The sequence below is a fragment of the Pezoporus occidentalis genome, unplaced genomic scaffold (genome assembly GCF_034315485.1).
Source record: "Pezoporus occidentalis ecotype Australia unplaced genomic scaffold, CSIRO_AGI_Poc_V1 ctg4, whole genome shotgun sequence".
In the NCBI taxonomy this organism is placed as follows: domain Eukaryota; kingdom Metazoa; phylum Chordata; class Aves; order Psittaciformes; family Psittacidae; genus Pezoporus; species Pezoporus occidentalis.
Window position 1 is genome coordinate 30095420 of NW_026915724.1, and position 24177 is coordinate 30119596.

General features: G+C 40.8%; 1 protein-coding gene across 3 annotated transcripts in view; it reads right to left on the minus strand.

The window, feature by feature from the left end:
- Positions 1–24177, minus strand: part of ZNF516 (zinc finger protein 516) — a 128639-nt gene that overhangs the window by 71452 nt on the left and 33010 nt on the right. For all 3 annotated transcript variants that reach the window (XM_062633113.1, XM_062633112.1, XM_062633114.1), the window contains one exon: positions 12132–14156. In XM_062633113.1, coding sequence (XP_062489097.1) covers positions 12132–14031 — 1900 coding nt within the window. In that variant the 5' untranslated portion in view covers positions 14032–14156. Of the gene's footprint in view, positions 1–12131; positions 14157–24177 lie in introns of those variants that run through there.

Genomic DNA, 24177 nt, shown 5'->3' on the forward strand with positions numbered 1-24177 from the left:
TTACGCAAACAGAACCTTTGCTTACCTCCAGCTTACTTCCTTGTGCCATTGATTCAGCTTTCTTCCAAGGCTGTCTCTAGGGCTGCCATTCCTACTTAAACCACCAATAGGTTTCAGTTGACAAGAGCCTGAATCTGGACCAACACCTTCAAGACAACATCTTCCATCACCCCCTTCTATTCACAACTTCATGATCATTGCAACAAGCTGGATCAAAGGGAAATGCCCCCAGCCAGGTCCCATCCATGTCCTCACAGCGCCCAGCTCTCAGCAGCACCAGCCTGGGTACCTGCTTTCTCCACAGCACTGCTGAGATATGATAAACTTTGTCTCACTCTGAATTCAGACCCTCAACAAAAGAAATGTAGATTGATTACCTTACAGTATATATTGTGTGATACTTTTGATACTGTGCATAAGACTGAACTTATTCACACCAAAAAGCAAATTCACAGAGATAGGGTAGTTACTGCAGAAGACTACATTTCTGGCTTGTGCTTTTGCATACCCTCCACTCCCCTCTACGACAGGGATCTCTGTAGTACTGTCAGCATCAGAGATCTGCTTGGAAGTATCCACAAGTTCCAGAATAAGTTGTTTACATCATTTGGATGCATCTCTAATAGTAACACATCAGCACTTTCCCGTTTATGTATACTAACCTATACTTGTTACACACACTCCCACACTTCCCGATTTTTTGCCTTGCCTTTCTCAAATCTTTTTCAGCTTGACAGAGTTTTTAATTACGCTATGTTTCTGGCCCATTCCAACCTTCACCTCCATATGTATCATGTTTCTTTCCTTTTGGCTTCTGAAGGCCTCAAAGAAAGTTGCAAAACTGGAATTTGAGTAAATACTGTAGGAAGAGTACTTTCCATGACGCATTGGTTGAGTGAACTCAGTACTTCAACTTACTAAGTATATCCTAAGATATTAAAAAAAAAAAAAATATATAAAATCTTGCTCTAATCTGACCAAGAAAGGTCAGTCTAGCAGAAAATTTTACTAGCACGTAAAAATTTCATTATGCATTAATAACACTTCCGTTCCATTACAGGCCTTAATATTAGGCATTGCATGCTGATAATATCAGAGATAAAAAACCATGACAACTTCACTTGCAAAATAAAGTCATTATGTTTGAATCATAACCAGTAAGTCATGTCTGTGTGTATAAACTAATGAAATAAACAATATTCCGTATTCCCACACAAATAACAGCACTGAGGCTTCCCTGTCAAACATATTTAGCGCTACAGTAGCAAGTAAGTGATTCTTACTTACATGCACCCAGTCCATTGTTCTGTAACAGTCCAAGCAAAGATTAAGTTTTTCCTGTTACAACTATACCTGACATTCTGTGGAGGGCTTTTTAAGGCTTCTCCAGGCTTCAACAGTACTTAAGGTTAAGATGCTTCTGTGAAACTGCTGCGCATGTGGATACAGCCATGTGCAAGGACAAGAAACTTCTGCGAAGTATTATAAGGGGTTTAAGATTAATGTGTTCCATGTGCAGTATAAGCTGTACTTCCTGAATTCTCTTTTAAGGAAAGAGAAGGATCTATTTGCTTCATTATCTCCTAAAAAAGGCTTTACTACCAACCCAATAAAGGCTTAACCACAGAAAACTGAACACACCTTTGGTTCAATGGTGCTACCCAACTAGCACAACATGCAAAAGGCAACAACTGTATGAAACAGCTGCTCCACCTCCTTGGGGTACAGAAGGGATGGGAAGAAATGAAGTCTTTTACATCCAATTATCATCCCAACTCACTGTGCTCATCATGACATTGGCATGCAAGCTCTACTGTTAAAACACACAGAAAATGTTTCACAGACTAGGAAAAATAAAGATGCCACGTAGACCCAAGGTTCACATTTCCAAAAGAATCCATATATTTCCCTTGTGTTGTGCTTTCTTTTCCCCTCCAAAAAATATTTAGGTTTGCTGACAGTAGCTTGCCTCAAATGCTATTTAAGCAGTAAGACATCACAAGACATATGCTATCCTGAGATAACATACACCTCTGAAGTGCTGTTAGGTGTAGCTGATGCCTTCAACTGCCTGATGAATTTGTTATCTCAAAGAAACACAAGGTTTGGGAGTACCTTATATTACAAACTAACCCCAAATTTAAAAAAATAAATAAACCAGTGACTTTGGATCCTTTGGAGCAGGGGGGAGGAAATGGGACAACAGGGAAGATGACTTAAGAGTAACTATCGCTAACTTATGGCTCCCAAACAAGGCTAAAATTACAGCTGTGATATGATTTCATTTTAATGGTTATTTGTTTTTCTGTTTATTGAAGTGACAGAGCTTAAGTAGTATCTAAGGTTTGGGATTAGAAACCTGGAAAACAAAGTTCTAAAAAGCAGAAGGGCGAATCTTCCCGCATGGATCCGCTATGAGAAGTATCTCATGCTCTAAATCCATGTTAAATAAGCACCGATATCCAAGTTACAAGCATCAGCTGAAAGAACACTTTTGTGTTTCACATGGACGCTTTCTCAATAGAGATTCTATACTTCAAAAGAACAAGGTGCTGATTTTTTCCCTTAGCATCACTAAAGCGTAACTGAAACCATTAAGAGAGTACCCACAAAAGACAATTCTGATACCTGTTTCTCTCCCCTAATCTTAACACCTGTAAAGTTTGCATGCTACAGTACATTTCAGGATATGCCATTTACACCGGCATCGATTACAGCAAAGAAAGATTTCTCTATTCTTCTCTAACCTCAAGCCATTAGGTGCCAAGTAGTTCAACAAAGCAACTGTTACTGACTCCAACCTGACTGCTCATAGGCTTAAAATCAAGCCAAAAGTTACGAGTTTTGCTGGATCAGGACCAAAACATTCAGCAATTTGCCAGTTCAAACTCATGCTGTCTATAAACACAGAAAACAAATTCACCATAAAAATAAGTTCCTTAGACATTTACAAATCCATTCCAGGCACTGAAAATAATGTCTAGGTATTGGTCACAAAATATGGAACAGTAGCAGTCACACGCCAAGGGTAATGAGGATCCAAAAGTCTCATTCAAGGACTAGGGCATTGAAAATTCTAATGAAAAACTCAAAAAGTTTTCCTCCGCAGTTTCCACACAATTCACTATATGCTTTTCATCTCCCTAATAACCCAAGCTTGATGCTGATAAATCTTGTAGGCAATAAAAAAAAAACAGAAACAAAAACAAAAAACTGAGAATAAAACAAAAAGTTATTGATACTCCCACTGTAAAGGGTTCCCTTGATTACAGCTGCTTTTGACTTCTACTGGTATGACTGGTACCACAGTCAGCCCCGTTCAAGTTAAAGCAATCCAGTGCTTGCATGAGACTACTGAGTTATGAAGTAATAAATGTAAAGTCAGGTGATGCCTTAAGTAAACCTTGTATTTGTAAAATGCACCTTCAGAAAACAAATTATCTACCAACACTAGGCCAAACCACACACTACTTCTATACCCTGTGCAGCCCGGGGACTCCCCAGGTTTCATCTTCCACAAAATTTAGCCCACCATACCCACCGAGAGCACCTACTGCCAAACCCAACATGTTAACAAAGAAAACCTGGTTTTAGATGGATGAAGAGCAAACTGTGAACCATGATGTTAAGAGCAGCAAAAACATTTAACATCAAAGACACAAGTCCCTCATTAGCAGCGGTTCACAGATCAGTATAATCCCACTGAACACAGCCACAGCACTACTGAAATATTTGGAAATTAGATTAAAAACGCTAGCATTGCCATTTTCATTGCCTGAATCTTGTTTTACTAGATGGGGGGAGGAAGTCCTTGCTCACTAATCAGAAACCGCTAGAAAATAAAAGCACTACACAATGTGATCTTATGACTATAAATGTCACAAAGCAGTATTTCACATGCTATAACTTGATGTAATAGAAACATCAGTACTAACAAATACCAGAACTGCTTGCTAAACTGGCTTTTACAAGGCAGCAAGGAGAGGGTGGGTGTCCAGAAATGAGTGTTTTGAACAAGCCCAGTTACTATACAGCTGGATGCCCGAGTGTGCGTCCCTATATGCAGATGTTTGTGATACTTGCTGAAGAAAAGCTAAAAGCCTACTATGAAAACTGCAACCCCTGTGGCAAGGCAACTGTCTTAAACATGAAGGGGTATTTTTGAATGCACAAACTGAAAACAAGATGGCTAACAGCCTTCCACACCCTTGGAATTTATTTTACAAAGAAATACTAGTGCTTGGCAAGCACAGAATGGGAACTGGCAATTCAGGAAGGACTGAACATAAAATACAAGTGATCCTTAGAAGCAGCTCTTGTGACAACATTTCCAAAAGCTATGGAAGAAGTATGAAGAACTAATCTTGCTTTGGGCATCTGACAGAAGCTTCAGGGCAAAGCTTATCCTACTACTGCCTACTTTTAAAAAAACACACTGACTTCCCTGCTTTCTGACAGATAAAATAAAGGATGGGTGAACCTACCTCTCCCTTAGCATCTTGGCACAAATTTTCTTCCAAGCTGAAATATGCTTTGGTTGCTTGTTATCACAGACTACAACTACAATAAACTGTCTAAACAATACTTCTAATTGTGTCTCGTTACTGAATATGGCAACCTGCAAAAACAGGAACATTAACAATTAAAGCTAAATCCAGTAAGACTATCTATGACATGCTATATCAAAATACCCTGCGCAAAATTTTTCAGTACTTAAACAAGACCCCAACATAAATGCTTGCAAGGAATAAAAGCAATGCAATAGCTGGATTAATAAGTTCAAACTGCTGCAAAACAAGTTGTCTCTGAGCAACAGCAATCTTTGTCTTGAGAAGTCATTCATCTACTGAAGTATCTCAAGCTCAACCAGCAAGACTTAGCTCTGACTTGAGCTGACTGTGTGTTACCTGTTTTTCATCACCATGCTCCACTGGGAGAAGAACCTGAATTACTGTTTAACACTCTTGCTGGCCACCCACATTACAGCAGACTGAGTAAAACAGGACCTAGTAATGCGTAATCAGGAATACAGTGGAAATTACCCAAGATGCCTACAGGGTTAAGCGTTCCTTAGTTATATGACGTCAGGGTAATGCACAACATTAAAGGGTAATGACTACATTATCCCAAAGCATCGCTGCCCTTTTCCAGTCAAACGCTTTTTGTTTGAGCTTCTTGAAGCACAGCTCCCACCATCACCCTAAAATAAGCAAGGGCCAAGTAAACTTCACATGTGTGAGGTACACATCCAAGAGAGGTTTTGACACACACCTCTGTATCTGTCCTACGGCTCTTCTCCGTTTCTCTCCCCTTGATACACACTTCAGTGATCCTGGCTGTCAGAATTTTTCTTGTTATTCATTTGCTTGGGATGATCAGCATAATTTCTATTTTCTTCTGTTTCCTCAGTTCTTCTTCCCATTCATGTCAACCCACAATTAAAAATAAATGAAAGCAAAAAGCTACTGCTGATGGCAGCAGCACCACAGGAATATATATATATGCTCACACATAGAAGATAGCCTCTGCAGCCCTGAGGAGTGCAGAAGAGTCCAAAGGGGAGCGAAGAGGTAACAAAGTCCTGCTGTGGAGATACACACAGGTTTGTACTGATCAAAAACAACGCTTCAACCTGCAGTACTTTCCAGAGAAACTTCAGATCATGAGAAAATACCACACTGCATGTGGATTTGCTACATACATCATGACTGGACTGTGTGCATTACAGCAAGGCAGACATGAGAGAAATTTCTGCATGTATTATGAGGCACGTTCAAACCAGGTAACTGATCTAGTCCTGATTCACTGAATGGGCTTTAAGGAACAGTTTGAACTTTAAAGTTCCAAACAATGCTTAAGAGATCTTACTTGTGTAAGCACAGGGTCCTTGGTTCAAGTCACAGAAGAAGCTGGGAAGAGACATCAACTTGCTGTATTTAAAGTCCTGGCATTAATCCCACTGGTGTTAACAACCAAAACAATTAGTTTGGGTTATAAAGTTGAGGGGGTTTTATATGCCAACAACGATCCTCAGCAATGCCAAAACTGACTGGGGAAGTGTGTAATCACAGTGTAATGTTTTTATCTCTGTGGTAGGGATCTAACAGAAGCCACTGAAACACTCTTCCTCCCTGAAACTACCTCATTTCTTGGAAGCCCGGGGCAGGAGTTACTAATAGTGCAGCACTGAGACATTCCCCAACTTTTAATACGCTTATTCTGCAAAATAAATAAGCTAAATAACTTCAACATACTTAAGATTGTACATGCAGAACAAGATCTTCACTTGATGTAAAACACCCCAACGGCACTGCCTTCAGTGGCATGACACTGTGGGATTTACAGTAAGTGAGAATCTGGCATAAGAAGTACCTGAAGTGTAATTATTTGATTAAGATATATAGTAAAAATGTTTGATTTTTTCAAGAGTGGAGAGGACTTCCACAGAGGAACACTTTTTCATATAAGCAGAACAATGAAGTCCTGGTACTAGATACTGACAGCTTTTTTTCATGCACTCACTCTGGCAACAGAGAACATAGGACTATCTTTCTTCTTTGGAGTTACTATACATTTTAATTTTTCTATTTTCACTCGCTTAACTGGTTCCTCCCCCCCCCCTCCAAATTACAGACTCGCCATTTTACTGGAAAATTAAAGCAACTCAGGACAATTTTTACTTTTACTTTAAATCAAATGCCTTATGAAATTGGGCACTTTTTGTTAGAAAGTTCCAGCTCTTGGATTCATTATGATTTATATCTGAGAAAAACAAAGTCCAAATTTATGCTTTGTAAGTCTCTCCTACTCTTCTTCTTTCAAAAAACATGATAATATTATGTTTCTATTCAAGCACTCCAATTTATATACAGAATTTTCTTATAATATGCTTGGGATAAATGGTATGTGCTACATCTCTCAGTTTGTCTAACCTGTAAGCAATTCACAAACAGCTGTCTCTTCTCCTTCAGTTTACTAATAAAGATACTAAAGCAACATCTGGCCATGGATTTCTAAGAGTTTTTTAAATGTAACAAGCATGAAGAGCTCTAAAACCAGGCACTGCTCCCCTGTTTTGCTTAAGCTAAAGCCAAGGACGGAGCTGAGAGCTCAGACATTTCAACAGGTTAATAACAACAAGCCGGTGACTCCAGTGGCAGGTGTGGACAAGGTGAGCTCCTGCTGCTGTCTCCCATTCATGTGACTACTCCACTGTTGCACTTCACATGGCAACCTCCTTGGAGTCACAAGCCTCTGAGTGTAGGGCGTCACAAGCCCTCATGGCTTCAGTGCAAGACACCCAGCACCCTGCCACTGCCTTGGAGGGTCTGAAACCCAACACCAGCCCACACTTCTTTTCAGCCTCCCCTCCTCTTTGAAACGTCACTGTACAGCACAATTCCCTTCACCAAGATCTTGTTCCTCTCTGCCTTCCCCCATTTCCCCTTCTCTCCCCCCTACACCTTATTCCCATCTTGTCCCATGCCTTCATAGAGCTCATCACCTCTTGAGCAAGTACCACCATACCATCAGTTAACTCCTGGTGGTAAAACACAAACCAAACACAGCCACAAATGACTGTTTTGTATTCATTGTTTGTTGTGGGGTTTTTTAACATTCTGTGCAGTCTAGCAACTTGTGTCCCCCTCATCTAGTCAGCCTACGAGCTCCTTGGGCCTGAAGCAGTACTGGTACAGGGCCTAGTGCAACAGTTCTCACTTGCAATCAGCCCCTTCCCGTATTAGCCAATGTAATAAAAACAACATGTGTTGAGTAAGGGTGAATCAGTCCCTCATTAAAGCATTTCAAAAATCCAGAGGAGTCTGACAGGAAATAAAAAGGGAAGAAGAAAAGGGAGAGAAGAGGCAGGGAGATGAAGGAAATAAAATGGTTATGACTGTTTCCACTGGATGCAGCATTCCAAGGAGCAATACCCTCTCTACCTGCCATCCTTCTCTGACAAGGTCAGGCTGGAAGCAGCATTTCTCCTTTATTCCTATATAAAACTCCTCTTTTTTTTTTTTCCCCCTCCCCACATTACTTGTAACAGTTACTTCCTGCCCAGTCTGGCACTTAAAATGCAAAAAGAAGTACCTTTACGGCATTCCTTTATTGGCTGGGGTATCAAAGGCCTGTGATTTTACTACGTGTTTGCCAAGCACCAAGCAGTATTTGTTTTCTTCATCTTCCCACTTGTCAGCACCAGTCACAGCCTCAAAAACTGAATTTGCTTCTTCATTTCAGGACCGAAATCGTTTATAGTGCCTAACGTAACAGACTGCAACACCTTCACTGCTAAGCACACCATGACAATGAGGGGGCCCACACTGAGCCTTAAAAACACCACCAAACGCACACAGGCTGAATTATTTATTTGGCATACCAAAACCTACATTTTAGTTGAGAAGATGGAAGGTTAGAAAGACAGTGTTTTCCTTTCCACTTTTATCAGCACATGCATAATCCCCCTCTACTCCCTCAGTCATAGCTCTGGGGTTTAGTTAAAAATGAAAATCCCAGACAAAAAAAAGCCTCAAGCTGGAGAAGTGCTGTGCAACAACTCATAAGCGGTTCAAACAGCCTGGATGCAACTCAGTGGAAATTCAGGTACAGTTTGCTAGTGGCTGGAATACCAAATAAAAATGAAGACTCATATGGGGTAGGAAGGCCTCAAAAATATTCAGGCTGCTCTTAATGGAGTGAATGTGCTCTGGGCCACCTCTTCCCATGTGGCTGTCACAAAGCACATATACCTCACTGCATATATACAAAGTATTACAGGTATCACATGGTACACCATGTGTAACTCCAGAAACCTAATTTTTACCCTCCATCCAACAAGACAGAAAGCACTTCGTAACCAGCTACCTTACCCCCTGACAGCTGATAAGCTGGGTTTGCAAACACTATCCCAGTGCCTGAGAAATCATTACGTTAGTCTATGTAGACAGCAAATTACTGATGTGTTAAGAACAAAGAAGTGCCTACCCTGGAGGCTCTCAACCCCATTTCACATGCAAGGTGCAATTCTTGCTCTTTCCCACTAAGCCCTATCAGTACTTCTCAGCCTCAACATCTCTTGGCCCTACGTGACCACAGAGGTGCACTGACAGTTCCCCCACTGCAAGACTCTGTGTGTCAACAGGGCTACTCAGCTGATTAAGAATTAACCACAGAAAGAAAAACCTTCAGCTGAGTCAAGGCCACAACATTCAGCACTTGGCAGTCTCAAGGCCCTCTTCTGAACCAGGATAACACAGTAATGTGTCAAAGAGGAGAAAACCAGTCAAGATGTGAAAGTAAAGAAATGATACAGTTGCTATATAACCTTATGAGTAGCCCGAGATTTTCCTGACTGTAGCCCGAGTAAAAATTCCACCACAGGAGGCATGCCAGGAAGAGGAACTGAGAGCACCACTCGCCCACCTCCACTGGGAAATGATGCTATCTGTACGGCTGGAGCACAGCTCTTGATGGAAAAGCTTCACCTGCAAGAGTGACTATGAAAAGCCGCAGCGGAGGACAGCAAACCGCAGTACTTCTACGACAAAATGTGCTTCAAGACCATACCGAACACCTGATTTTAGCAGTCGCATACATGAAGGCGGAATTTGGCCTATATTCTGTACACTTTTAAGTTTCTGTTCATAGGGGAAAGAAAGAAGGCCTCTCAAGTTAAAGCAGCAACCTGAAGAGTAAAAATAATCCTACAGCCTGATGGACAGAAGGTCCCCTTGTCCTTAGAGAACAATGTAAGGGCAGTGTCAGTAAATCTGCATACCAAAAACAGAAAACTGAGAAACTCAAGTCTTGAACATTGACTTATGGAAACACCTTTAAACAAACAAACAAAAAATTACCACCACCACCAAAAACTTTCTTCTGAATCCCCAAAATCTTTTGTCACTTGTAAAAAGCATTCACTTCACTGACACAGTGATTTTATTTAAATAAGCTCTACTAATAAGCAAGGGTAACATTTCTCTTGGTCATAATCTTATCAGCCAGTTGAATACTTGATTAGCTCTTTAGCTGTGACATTAGCAAATGCAACATGCAGCTGCCACCCTCCCAGCTCACTGATGCAAAAACATCCCTTTTCCAAGATGCACCTTTATTCAGGCCCATCAGTTTGCTGCTTCTTTACAGTTAAACATGGGGACCAATTTGGTACCATAACAAACACGTTTCCAGGTGTTGGCTACTGGCATAGGTTAAGCCAATCACTTAATTCCTGTGAGAGAAACTGCCATGTTAATTTAACTGTCACCTTTCACTCCTGCAAGAAGAGCTTAAAGCTTGAGCTGAGGTAAGAAGCAGGACTGGCGAAGAGATGAGACAGCACCTCTTGTTAGCAAGAGTGCTTCATATGGAGAGCCTGTAAGAACAGCTTTCCTACTTGAACATCATGAAGAAGTGTTCTGGTGTTTTTAGCCATCTCCAGAGAGACACTTTTCCACCACAGCAGTTTCCATAAGGCAAATAAATGTACATACACTGGTAAAACATGGCAACCGTATTTAACTGTAGACAAAGCTGCAGGGTTATCGCTACATCTTATGTCAACTGTACCAAGGTGTTTCAGGCAGCAGCTGATGGATTTTCACACAAAGTATGTATGCTTCCATAATGAAGTTAATTTAAGCATCCAAAATCCAACAGCAGATAGGAAAGCTAAATTCTGAGTCTTTCAAATAGGCAAGTAATCACTGAGAAAATATGTAAGTCAGCCTATCACTGGGACTTTTTACTGGAACTTTTTGGAATTGCGGTTTATGGAAAGGGAAAAAAAAAAAAAAGGGCATTTAAAAGAAAAAAAAAAAGAGTTCCTGGATTAATTTACATTTCTGTTCTAGCACTCACCCAATTTGTCCACTGGGGACTTAATCCAAGTTGCAGCAAAATCAAGTTTAGGACCATTCTTGTTAATTTAATGACAAACAGATGGGTTTAATTTTTTTACAGCTTCAATCCTCTGGCACTCTCTTCCCTCTACACCTTACAAGCAGTGCTGGCTCCAACTTTAACTGTCCTAAAACCATGGGACTTTCACAAAAGCAGCTCAATGACCAAAAAGTGTGTGTAATATATATATGTATATATAAAAACATTATGAAAAACATGTAACAATATACAATTCTGGAAAGCGTTCCTTTGCTACTGTGGGGTCTGTAGCGAAGAAAAAGCACAACATTATATAAAACCCTGACGGAACACAGCTACTTGAATAACCCGCCCTCTTCCACAATGATGCAGATTACTTCATCTATGATGGTCTTGAAAATGTGTTTAACTCTACAGATAACTATGTTCTTCACAACAAAACGAATGAAAAAGAAAACGTTACTGTTTGCCAAAGAGAAAACAAACAAAAAAGAAGCACAAGGCTAGTAAGGAAAAAATGGTTAATCTCACATTTTTAAAAGGGTATTATAAACAAAGAATGGTGAACAACAAAAAGAAAATATATTAAAAAATACAAAAGTGCTTAATGGTGTTCTTTTAAATATTTACTTTGCTGCTATTTGGAGAATAATTTGTTCCATTTAGTAGTGTTGGGCTCAAAGGACCGCTTTAATCCAGAGAGATTAATTATAGCCTTTGGAGTTATAAACACAATTTGGGAAGTGAAGCAGAGAAGAAGAGAGAGATGCCTTTCACGCTGGAGATTAACAAGTTTACACGCTTCGGGGCTGCACCACACTGGCTGTGCCCCTGCTACACCTGCATGCTACAGGCAGAACAGTGCACAAGGTGCCCATAAACTGGGGAAAAACAGCCCCCAGGATATCCAGGGAAAACACTACTCTACCCTACAGCACTGGGTAGTTGCCCGTACACTGTTGCTATGGGCAACTAAAATATTTCTCAGGTGTCCTTCACCAAAATACAAATTCACTTGTACCTTACGGAACTGTCCTCTGATCTTGCTTTTATTACCTGTGCCAGGAACCACAAGTTACCATGCCAAGACAAGCAGCAGCACTCAGTGGACACAGGACCTCAACCACACTGCCTTTAAACCTTTCATATGCTTTCACACATCTCTCCCTCTGCTCATCACCATGACCCGCACCGGGAGACACAGGAACTGGCAACACCGTGCAGAGCAAAGCTGGAAGCAATCTTACCTATCAAGGGGTTGGCTGCTCCCTCCTCTGAGCTCTCCTCAGCCCCTTCCTCTCCCAGGCCAGAGGTGACCGAGTCCTCAGGGGCGGACGCAGATTCGGGGGTACTGGGCCCACTGACAGACCCCGAGTCCCCTTCCTCACTGCTGGAGCCATAGCGGTCTGGCTGGGCAGCCGTCCCCCCCTCGCGGCAGCTCCTGCGCTCCTTGCGGTGCACCCGGGAGTGCAGCACCATTTGGTGGTAGGTGCGGAAGATCTTGCCGCACTCGAAGCACTCGGTGGACTTGTTCTGGGTGGCCCGCCGGCCCTGCCGTGAGGCAGGGCGGTAGTCCAGGTCCCCCTGGGCGAGAGGGCAGCTCTCCCCCGATGGGGTGCTGCCAGTTTTCTCCAGGCGCCCACTGGTGCAGCTCTTCTTCTTGGGGTTGCTGGAAGAGCTGGGGGAGTCCTGGTCTCGCTTGCGTTTCTCCTGGTTGACAAGGATATACTCTCTTTTATCCTTGTCGTAAGTCACATCTGCATCCGCCAGGGCCTCGTCCCATCCCACATACTTCACATAGTCTGAGGGCTCTACTACTTTTCCTTTGGTGGCCAGCTGCCAAGCTTGGTAGCTACTGACAGGATCCAGCTCAGCCACCCTTTTCCCAGGCTGTTCTCTTGTAACTCTATCCAGCCCTACAGATGGCCTTAGATTGAGACACTGCAAGAAAAACTGCTTCGTTACCGAGGAGCTTAGGCTCCCATCAATTAAGTCCTCAGCTTTATCCCCAGTGCTGCCCCTCTGTGCTCGGTAGTGAACAGCATTATGCGCTTTCAGGCTTTCCATATTTGTAAACAGATTTCCACACTTGGTGCAAACTTCATACAGAGATAGGCCTGTCACAATCATCTCTTCCTGTATCACGTTATTGATAGTGGCTATGAGCTCCAAATCATTTTTTGGTTTGTTTTTGCTCCCAGTCTTGGGGCCATGTGACTTCATATGGTTTTTGAGGAACCAGGGCTCTTTGAATCTCCTACCACAAATGTGGCACCCATGATCAAATGACCCCCTGTGCTTTTTCATGTGAGCTTTCAGGAACCAGGTTTGACTAAAAGCCTGACCACACACTTCACATGGAAACTCGCCTGCACTCTGCTCACTCTTGCAGTTCTCTGTGTAGGGCCCCCCATTTGGGACCTGAGCATGGTCCTTCTCTACATGGCTTAAGAGCATCTCCTCCCTCAGGGTCATGTAGCTACACAACCTGCACTTGAATGGTTTATGGACCTGGTGTAGGTGCTGCTCCAGGTCTTTCTTCCTTTCAAATTTGTTTTTGCAGAAGGTGCACTGGTAAGAGGTCAGCTTGCCATCCACCTCGGCTGGAACTGCCTCCATGACCTCCTTCTTGCTGCTTCTCAACAAGATCTTGCTGCTATCAACCTGAGCAGTACCATTCAAGATCTTGTTGCAGGCAGATGTACTTTTAGTGGGGCTGGTGCACCCACCAAGGCCCTCCGAAACGCCCATCTCCCCCAGCTGTGCCTCTCCCATCTCCGCCTCATGCCCCTGACTTAAAGTGCCTGTTCTGTGACTACGGATGTGGATCTTGAGATTGCCCTTTTGGGAAGCTCTGTGATCACAGTAAGGGCATTTGTAGGGCTTCTCACCCGTGTGCTTCCTCATGTGCTGAGACAAAGAGCTCTGAAAAGGGAAACTTTTACCGCAGATGCAGCAGCTGTGGCACATGGTCTTGTCAGTATCCATGTCATTCTTGCTTAGCTTGCCTGGGCTGGAGGACCTCCGTAGCTCCATTTCTGCCTCTCTTCTGCGATCCATCTGTATTACTGCAACATCAGGTAAGAGGGGCAGGAGGACAAAAGCATGCCCGGCAGCAGAGGAGGGCTGGACCGCGTTTTCAATCATACGGTTCTGCAGAGAGATGTTTTATTGCTTCATTCTCTGGGTAACGCTTCTCCTTTCAGCTGCTCAAGAGAGTCTGAAGCACCGCTTTACTTCTGTGTGCTGTGTAAACGGATGGCATAGATCACCTGAAACAAGAATAAAAATCACACAAATGTACAGAAATCATGTAAACAGATTCTTAAATCTATATATTTAAACCTATTCATATTTTTAATTCAAAAGCTTCCATCACACCATGTTCAGAAGCATACTGTGCTGCAATTTATTGCACCAAAAAGCAGCAGCTTCTCCTTTTGCTGATAATCTAGATTTCAGTGGCATCATTAATAAACAAGTAAAATAAAAAAAAAAAAAAGCAAAGATTCATTTCCATAAACTGACATCAGAGTGTCTTTTAAAAAGTACAAACTTTCAAAACATTTTTTGTTTTAAAACCGGGCAGAGGCGGCTAAAAATATACCTTAAATGAGGAAAACATTTCTTGAACGGGTTATTATGCTTTAAATCTGTGGCTTTACCATCATGTGTAATTTCATGTAAAATACTTCCTTGCCAAAGATAAAAGGCTTTCCTAGAGTCTTTAACAAGTATCATATTCCTGCTGGCAACTGCATTACTTTGTGTCTCAGACAGCTCTGCACGATGTGGCATGCACAGAGCAGGCGCAGAGGCTGAGGACGCTCAGTACTTTGATTAGAGAGAAAATAAGAATCCAGAGCCTGATAAAGCATTCAGGAAAATTAGAAGTTATTTCCTGATGGACAATGAAGAAAAAAACCAAACCCCTCAAAGTTTAATATTTAGTCAAGATCTAACAAAGGAAACTGATAATGTGCATAGGTATCAAATGATCTTAACAAGACATACAGGAAACCACAGCACCACCCGCCACAATGAAATAGAATCTTAACCATAAACAAACAAACAAAACAAGAAACAGCTTTGATTAGCAAAACAGATTAATAAAAGCTTTAAAGCTTTTGTATCTCATCATGACTAAACGCAATGTCAGTATCTGCCTCAGCAATGCAAGATGCAACACACCAGCAATTCCCCACCTTGTATATGGCAAAAGACAATGGGTAAGTCTCCACAGATTGTTTCTTTTCCAATTACCACACTGTAAAAAATCTTCCCCCTTTCCTATCCTCATTAAGTACTACAAACACCACATGACTAAGATCATAGAATACTGTATTTTCTAACAAAAAGAACCAATCTATTACTACATTAAGAAAACATCAACTTCTTAAAATGCAGCTAAAAATATGCAGAGCAATAACAAGTCTATATGTTCACACATCCATCACTTGACATGTGACTCAATAAATAAAGAGCTACAGATCTACAGTTGCACATTTTAAGCTGTATTCACCTCTGCATCTCTTCAATGTGTAAATAAATAAATAGTCTAACCACATCACCATCATGAGCCTTACAAAAAGCAAGGTAAAACTGATGCAATGCTCATATCAGCTACACACTATAGAACAACATGAAGATAATCTAGTCTCTTATTTGCTACAGGACCATACATTTCTGGGTTTGATTTTCTGCAATATCTAATATCCGTTCAGCATGTGAGGAGTTATCAATGGCAAAAACCCAAACTAACTTTTCCTCAAGAGAGCTGACAGTAATATCTAAAGGACATGATGCAAATGCAATTTCATTCCTTGAATGATGCATTTTTCATATTATGACTAATTTATTGTGACTAAAAAGAAAAATAAAATCCCAAATTCAGAAATCCAGATGAGCAGGAAATTTTTAAATAAGACTATCTAAATTAATCTCAGAAATTAGACATTTAAAACCAAATGGAGGGGCAGTCTCAGAAGAAATTCCCTGGGTATTTAACGGATGTCAGCCACTGGAAGTTGTGGCTGTACCAGAAGGTACAAACATGCCAAACAGCAAATAGAAGTGCAGTTTACACTGCATTACTGATGTATGAAACAATTTAGAGTAACATCTTATTTATTTGACCTGTAATCTAAACTTGCTGAGTAACAACCCATAGTGTCTTATAATCAAAGACTTAACCTAAAAGTCATTAAATCATAAAAAAAAACACCAGGGTAACTTCTTCATTTAACACAACAGTAAAGAATATTTGAACAAGCTACAGATTCTTTTCTAATGTTCTCCACCACTGCAGAAAAAAAAACAAACAAAAAAAAAAAACAACAGAAAGCTCTGGGGCAAATTTTTCCAGGTATTTTATGCAATCTTTTCTACATTCTGTATTTTCTACAGTTTACACCAGTGAGAAACACTGCTTATTGACTTGGTTTTTTTGTAGGTCCCATTTTAACTCAACTTTCTACAAGGTTTCCTGTCTGAAAGTTCAAAAGAGCCTTAAGAGCCAAACTTAGACAAGAATGCTGTATGCAGCAGTTCAGACACACATAAATTCAAAGCTTCAGAGTCCCTTTGTTTACTTGGCCGCAGCTTCCCTATGCTTAGCCTTGACATATTTTACTTTAATTATTTATAGCATTTTCATTAATGAAACTTAGTTATGAAAATGAGGATATGAAGAAAGCATTATTTATAAGAGCAGTATTAGCCACTCACAGGAGATTCCCCTCAGCCCTATATTACATTAGGCCTGAGGGGGGAAAAAGTCAAAGTTAAAAAATTGCTGAATTATTTTATTAGCCTAAAATACTTCATGGAAGTGTTATCATCTTCACCAGAATATTCTGAGATAATTGTTTCATCTTTATTACTTTAGCTTGGCCAACACAGTGCAATTTGTAACTTTAAAAGTTGAAATAAAGTAGTCCTAGATTTGAATTATTTAAGACTCACAAAAATTCCAGCCTGCTCTTCCACAGACAGAAATTCCAGGGGGAGGAAGGGTGTTCACCCAATCCGAGTTTGCTTTACACAGCATGGAGAGGTCTCCCTTAGGCTTTGGCAAATTGACTGAGATAAACATATATGAACAACTTAGAACTCCCTCCCTACATCATTTGAGTGCCACTTTAATGCTTTTAGAGGGGCTCTCTGAGAACAGCAAAGCCAGTGTTCATTGGAAAAAAGCAGGAAAAAAGAAAAAACAACTTTAAAGAAAGCTCAAATTCCAAAGACTGAATGCACAAAATAAGGAAAACATCACTTGCAAAATCCTTCCAACAGAAAATAATACTTTGGCTTAATAATTTCCACTTTAGCATTAACCACTGAACAAAGATGGCACAAGGGATGGAAGACATCAGCTTGCAAATCAAGCCCCACTGATTGCTCTTCTGCTGTGAGTAAAATTTTGTCACAGCTATTTTTGTTTCTTCCAGGCTGACTGTGGTAATAAAAATATATGTACTTTGAAATAATTATGAATTTGAAAGTATTCTGAAATAATTCTCTTTCAGCACACATGCAACATGGCCATGTTCAGCTACCCTAAGGCTGCTACAGAAACTTTTCAACTCTCACTAACTTCAGGTGGTAGATGGTAACCTTTCATTGCTCTGGTTCAAGCTCACCCTGCAGTTCCTTAGCACCATCCTGTCACACAGAATCCATAGCAGAGTCATATCCAGCCTGCAGATTGCTCCTAGACTGTCACAGTACAGTGATCCCCACTAGCACACTTGCAAACCATAAGGAAATTCAACTGAATGCAAGCTGTAAATTAATATGTAGTCTTTAAAAGTATTTTGTGTGTTTTAATGGCATTGAAGCCATTAAAACACAGTAACATGTGTATATGCCAAATGCAATACAACTCCTTGAGGATGTCTGATATTATGCTGTAAGAGCCATATGAACTAGACTCACTTTGTTTTGTTGAACTAGGGATCAGCAGTTCACGTAAGAGGGTGCTGGCCAGTACCCAGGGCATTTTCAGCCCTTATTAAATACGCTGAGGCACTTAACACCACTACCATTTACATGCAGGTTTGGTATATAAAGCAAGGTGGAAGAGAAACGTACAAAGACCCAAAACCAGGAGGCGTGGCATGATGAGAAACGCCCTTGCTCAGCCAAATATTTCAGGCTTGTTTCTGCACCACTTGCCCCATAGACAGCCTTTGCCTTGACTCACACAGTGACAAATACAAATAAACATTTTTTAATGTCCCCACCAGAAGGGAAAACAAGCTTTTCCGACTAGCTTAAACCAAGAACTGGTTAGAATTGACTCTATTTCAAACATTTAGACACCAAAACTTCTCTGGTTTTAAAAACTAACTCAGACACGGTTCTTCGGTGAGAGAAAATACATTTGGCCAAAGGGATCAGCGGTCATCACAGAGCCACAAGGCCTTTCCCAGCACCAGCCACAGCTTCCCCAGCAAGGTCATAGTAGCACATCCCCTGTGGCAGAGATGCAGGTGCACCAGTGCATGGCTGCACCATCCTCGCAACTTCTGCAAGTCTTTAGGTATATTAAAAGTACAGGGGAACAGCATTTTAAATAAAACAGGAGTACTCTGAAATACCTACTACTCTACATGACACCTGCATGTTCTGGAAGAGGACCGGGTATGCTGTGAGGACTCCCCTGCAGGGTGAGACAGGCTCTCTTAAGGGCCTTTTGCACCTCTTGGAAAACAATTAATGCACGAAGAAACTGAAAATAAACTACACTAGAAAACTGAAAAATAGAATGCAAGAGGTACCATATTGTAAAACTACTTGAAAATTCATTTGCTACATACAGATATCCTGTGCGGAGCAGAATGAGAGGAAAACATACAAGAAAGTTATTCCTGTTCTAACATACAGAAGACTATACATTCTTTTTTAATTACCTTTCAACTAAACCTGACTTTAAAAATCATTTTCATAGCTGTAATGGCAAGAAGGGAAAACTCTTCAGTAAGTAATAAGCAAGAACATACAATCTGGGAAGCTACACAGACCTATTCAAACAGCACAGTGTCTATTTTAAAACAAACTGCTTTCAGTTTGGGTGCAAGTATTTCAAATCCCATCTGAAACAAATGCACTGGAGAAATATTGCTCTTACAGCCTTCAAGAGCTTTGACTATACACTCCACTCACACCACCGTGTTCCTTTGCCAAAATCAATGACTTTAAAAAACTAAACAAAACAAAGAAAACCAAAAAAAAATCCAGCACACAGAAAATACCGGAAGGCGTGATCTTGTGGAAAAAAAAAATATCTTACTGAAATTTCTTCTAGACGGTGAAATGATAGGACATGGAACATAAATGCGTAGGTGAATTTGAGAAAGTTGTAACTGTTAAAGAACAGCAACCTGGAGAACTGATCTCTCTCGATTTGAGCAGGCTCAAGTAACCCCAGAGCCAAAGACTTTGATGTTGAGTAGAGGCCAGAAGAGAGCAAAGTGCAGGGGAAGAGCGGATGGAAGGCACAGAAAGTTCCACAACTGTCTCACCAGATTTCATGCTCACCAAATCGCAGAGACCTTTTTCGCCTCCATGTCTTCTCCCAAGGCTGCAGGGATACCACCTTACAAACATACTAGCCATGCTCTACCTGCACACCTTCCTCCTCACTTTGTGAGGAGACATGGCTTCTTCTGAACACCCAGATCCCATGGGAGCCATCTGTCCACCACACTGATTAAAGACTCGATCCTGCCATCCTCATTTATGCACCAGCCCTACCAAAAGGCCTTTTACAGACCTATGTCACTAGCCTCTAGACCCTTTGCTCACTTGAGCTTATCAGCACCTTTCAGACTATATCAGAGGATAGTAGAGCGAGTGTACCTTTAGGTAGTAAGCACATACTTGCTGGAAATCCTGACATTCTGCAACCTATGGATTAAACTTGCCATTAGGTAAAAGCTGCATAGCTCTGAAGTGATTTTCTGAGATTAATCCAAGCTAACCCACTAAAAAGCTATTCAAAAATCCAAAGCCAGTTCTAGAAGACTGTCAAATTTTCAAATCTATTCAGTTATTAAAAGCAGCAATCTTGACAACAGACCTCCTAAAGTTTGTTTAAGCATGCCAAAACTGACATAGGATTGAAAAGGAGAAATAAAAAGCTCCCGGAAAAACAAACAAGGAATTTCTATTCATTTATTTCCGCTTAGGCTATATAAAATCCTTCAGCAGCATTTTGCAATACTTTTTTTGTTCAATTATTTTAAACCAGCCTTCCCCTGCGGCTGGGGAAGCTCTTCCCATTTGAAAAGTTTGCTGTCTGAACCCTGCAATATTATTTTGAGCTTCTCCAAATACATCATGTGTTTTCATGTCCTTCTCCCTCCATGAGCTAATGACATTTTGCAGCAGGCTTCAGGGCGGCAGCCAGGGCTGCAAAAGCAGAGTCAGGCCTTTTTCAACTGATGCCACACCCTTAGCAGGGGAAAGAATACACTGAAATGAAGATAAAACCACAAATGCGTAAAAAGCAGGAGGTAGGCATCTGCAGCGAGGTGATCTCTCTCAAAACAAGGTCAGCACAACCTCTGTAACCCAGATTTTATTGTGGCTCCTCAAGAAGCAGCTCAGGAGCAAGGGGAAGAGGGGGGAGCTTGCTTTTGCGCTGCTACAGGGTATGTTGAGAAAGAGCTGTCACCCACTCCATGCACATTTTGTGTTTTAGTATACTGTGCGTGTTTGTCTTCCGGGAGACAAACGTACTTTATTAGTTACACTGTAGTATTCAAAGCAATGAATTGAAATATATCATTAACATCCAGGACAAGCTTTATCTTGCTACTCAAACAAAGGGACTATTCTTTGAACAAATTGAGGGGGAAAATCCCATAATGACAATGAAGAGTTCCTCTCCCTAAAAACTGTGCTGCACAAGAGTAACAATTACGGGCTTATATTCTACAGACTGGGGTTGCAAATAGCTGCATGAAGCGATGCATTCACTATTGGGAGACTAAGTACCATTGATGACAAGGCCTTGGGGCTTCTGCTGTTCGCAGACCAATCAATAATCCATTATGAACAAACTACATTTCCCCTCTAATATGAAGAAATGAATAAAAGGGAGTCAGTATCACTAGTACTTTCATGGAAAAAAACAACAATGCAGAAATCACAAAATGCCATCACAAGACTTAAAACTACTGGTGATGTCTAACACTGACAGAACAACCCACAATAACCCTTTATTTTTACAGCAGTTGCTGGAGATTATAATCCAAAACAATAATCATTAAAAGCTTTTTTTAAAGGCAAGATTCTTTCAAGACTACTTATTCTGGCTGCAGGACAAAACAAAAAAAGCAACATTAATCTTTCAAGACAAGGAGGAGAAAATTAACTTCAAGTATCTACTAGTTTACTCAAACTGTTTTCTAATGCAACATAAATAAGAATGTCTAATTAGAAATAACAATGTGACTGGACAACCATAACAAGACTTTATTGCAGCAGCTGTGTTACCATCCAGACACGAGGCCCTGAAATTGTTGTTCTCCCATTGTCACTGTCACATGCTACAATGCCATCAGGAGAGGATCCATTTAAATAGCACAATCATAGCAAGCCTCAGCATCCTCAATCCAGTTCCCAAACAGACTTCTCAACACAGCACAGGAAGGCAGAAGAGGAGAAAAGATCTTCTGAAAAATGATAAATAAAGTATTTAAGTTACAAAAAAAAAAGTTACTGATTTTTTGATCAGTAAATTAGACCCAAAGGAAACTCTGAGACCAATATTTTTAATGCATAAGGCAGTCTGTGTCCTTCCTTTTCCTGAAATATAAAGACTAGTAGTTAAAGTTGACCTCGCAGGGTAGGGGGCTAGCGGGAATGAATACACAATGTGATTATTGATCAGCCCTAGAAAAGCCAAGAACTGCACTAGTGCAGATGGGATTTTTTTTTCCTGGGGTCATTAATGATATATGTCGGAAAGAGCTCTTATTCTGACATGCTGCAACAATACTGCTAATTCTGAATAGAAGCATCATCCTAGCTTCAGAAAAATCTTAAAAACAAAACCAAAAAGACCTCTATTCTTTCAATGTAACAATAATGTTTTCCTATTTGGCCACACCCAACAAGTTACTTTAGTATCTTAGTACTCCCAAGCAGTAAAAATTAGAAGAAAAGTTGAAGAAACATCCACAGTTCTGACAGTATCAAAAAAATAAGTCAGTTACAAATACAAGCAAAGTCACCTCAATACCGTTTTATTACCTCCTTATTCAGATCAATGGCATTGACGCTGTCTAGTCATGCATGTCTATGGAGATGCACATACACATGGGCAGCACAGTATTTTCCCAGCATCTAACAGTGCTTTTATATTTAATGATCTTGTTAGGGTTTCCACTGCAAACCAATTTACATGGAGAGGTAACATGGCCATTTTAAATCTTCAGCATGGGGGTCGATTTCAAACTGTATGGGCAGGGTATTTTCCCACCAATATGCTGCCATGTGCTCAGTTTATATCTTAGAATGGGGGAAACAGAAAAGGTATCTGTTTTTATTTTGAGTGTCACGACAAGGAAATACTTAGGTTTTTAATTTTTACATTATCTGCAAAAGAACAGGGACTGGATCATCAGCTGGCAGCCAACGCAGCAGTACAGTACATCACACACATACACACACACCACACACCCCGCCCCTTGCTGCCTCTTTCATTTGCCCCATCAATGCAAGCTACACACAAACCACATCCTCAGCTGCCGTAAGCACACACGGTGCCATGAAATCAATTTGCACCAAACGAGAAGCCGTACCGTTAGCTAAAACCAGTATGCCTTTGTGCTGTGTAAATCAAGACCCGAATACAAGAAAAGCAAGAGCATAATTAAAAGTAAACATTATGAATTGTTGATTTCCTACCCCAGCAAAAAGTTACAGGAAGCAATGTCATCCTATGTGCCCAAATTCCTCCCTGCCACGACTAACAGTTACACCAGTGAGGAACGAACTTCAGTGCTTGAGTACATTCATACAGCGCTGTAATGACTTGCCCATAGCAGGCCTGAAATGCAAAAAGCTCTATGTTTAATACCAAGCAAATTTACTAGCTACAGCTATGTTCAGCAGGTCAATGGAAGGTAAAGATTATTTCTACAGTACATTGCTATGAAATAAGCTGTGTGGAGAATTAAGAAATTCAAGGTAATAAATTAGTTTCTTACACCTAATATATCCTACTGCTCAAATTGCTACAGTAAAATCATTACCTTATAAATGTAAGTGTTGCCAAGCGTTAACCTGTTAACAGATTTAGAATTACAGCACTGTTGTTTAACTATTAAAGCCTTACAGTAACAAAAAATTGCTTTTGAAATAACACCAGCAAGTTGTTGCTTAGTCGTCCCGTCCCCCCCCCCCCCCCCCTCCACCCCCACTATAAAGGAATTATAAAGCACTGAAACAAGCTTTCAGGAAATACTACCTTAACTCTTTTCAAAACCCCATTTTAAGAGAGTAGAAAGACTGCATTAAAAAAAAAAGGGGGGGGGGGGAATGGAAGGGGAGAGGGAAGAGACTGGAAAAAAGGGAGAGGGAAAGGGCAGAAGGGAAAGGGAGAGAGCTGTGCCCTGAAACACAAGGAGGGATAATCATATGCAATAAGCCATAAAATATTCTGTTAAACATTACCTTCTGAGATAGCAATGGTTAGCACTGAGACGCAACACAAAGCACACACCACCAAAACCTCATTTTCCATTGTTGGGTTACTTATTTTTATATATGAAAGTGTTTTACTGTAAGCTCTTGCAAAGCACAAAACAGCATGAACAAAGTCTATTTTAGGAAGCTTTCTCAAACATTTAAGAACTTAAGCAGGTAATTAAGACTTTCAATCACAGTTTTTCCATTCTCTGCAACATTTCTGAATGTCAAGCATGCAGACTATGCCCAGGCCCAAGAACAGACGTTCTGCACTTTTGAGATCCCAAACCAGCCAAGCTGAATCTAGCTTTGCACCCGCTGAAACGCAGGACCCACTGCGTTACTTAAAGTGCATGCAGCTTTGGCTTAGTGCCTCCCAGCCCCACACTGGCAGAGTACAGTGCTGAAGGCCAATCTGTGGATTGCCAGTGTCTCAGAAATACCTTCATTTTAACCTTCTTTTGGCTAAGGTACACAGATACCAGCAAATATCACTTGATCCACAAGTATATTTTGTGATGATGAGCTTTTTTACACTTAGTAGTAAGACAGATGACTGCTCATAGTTTAAAAAAGGATCACGAGTTTCTA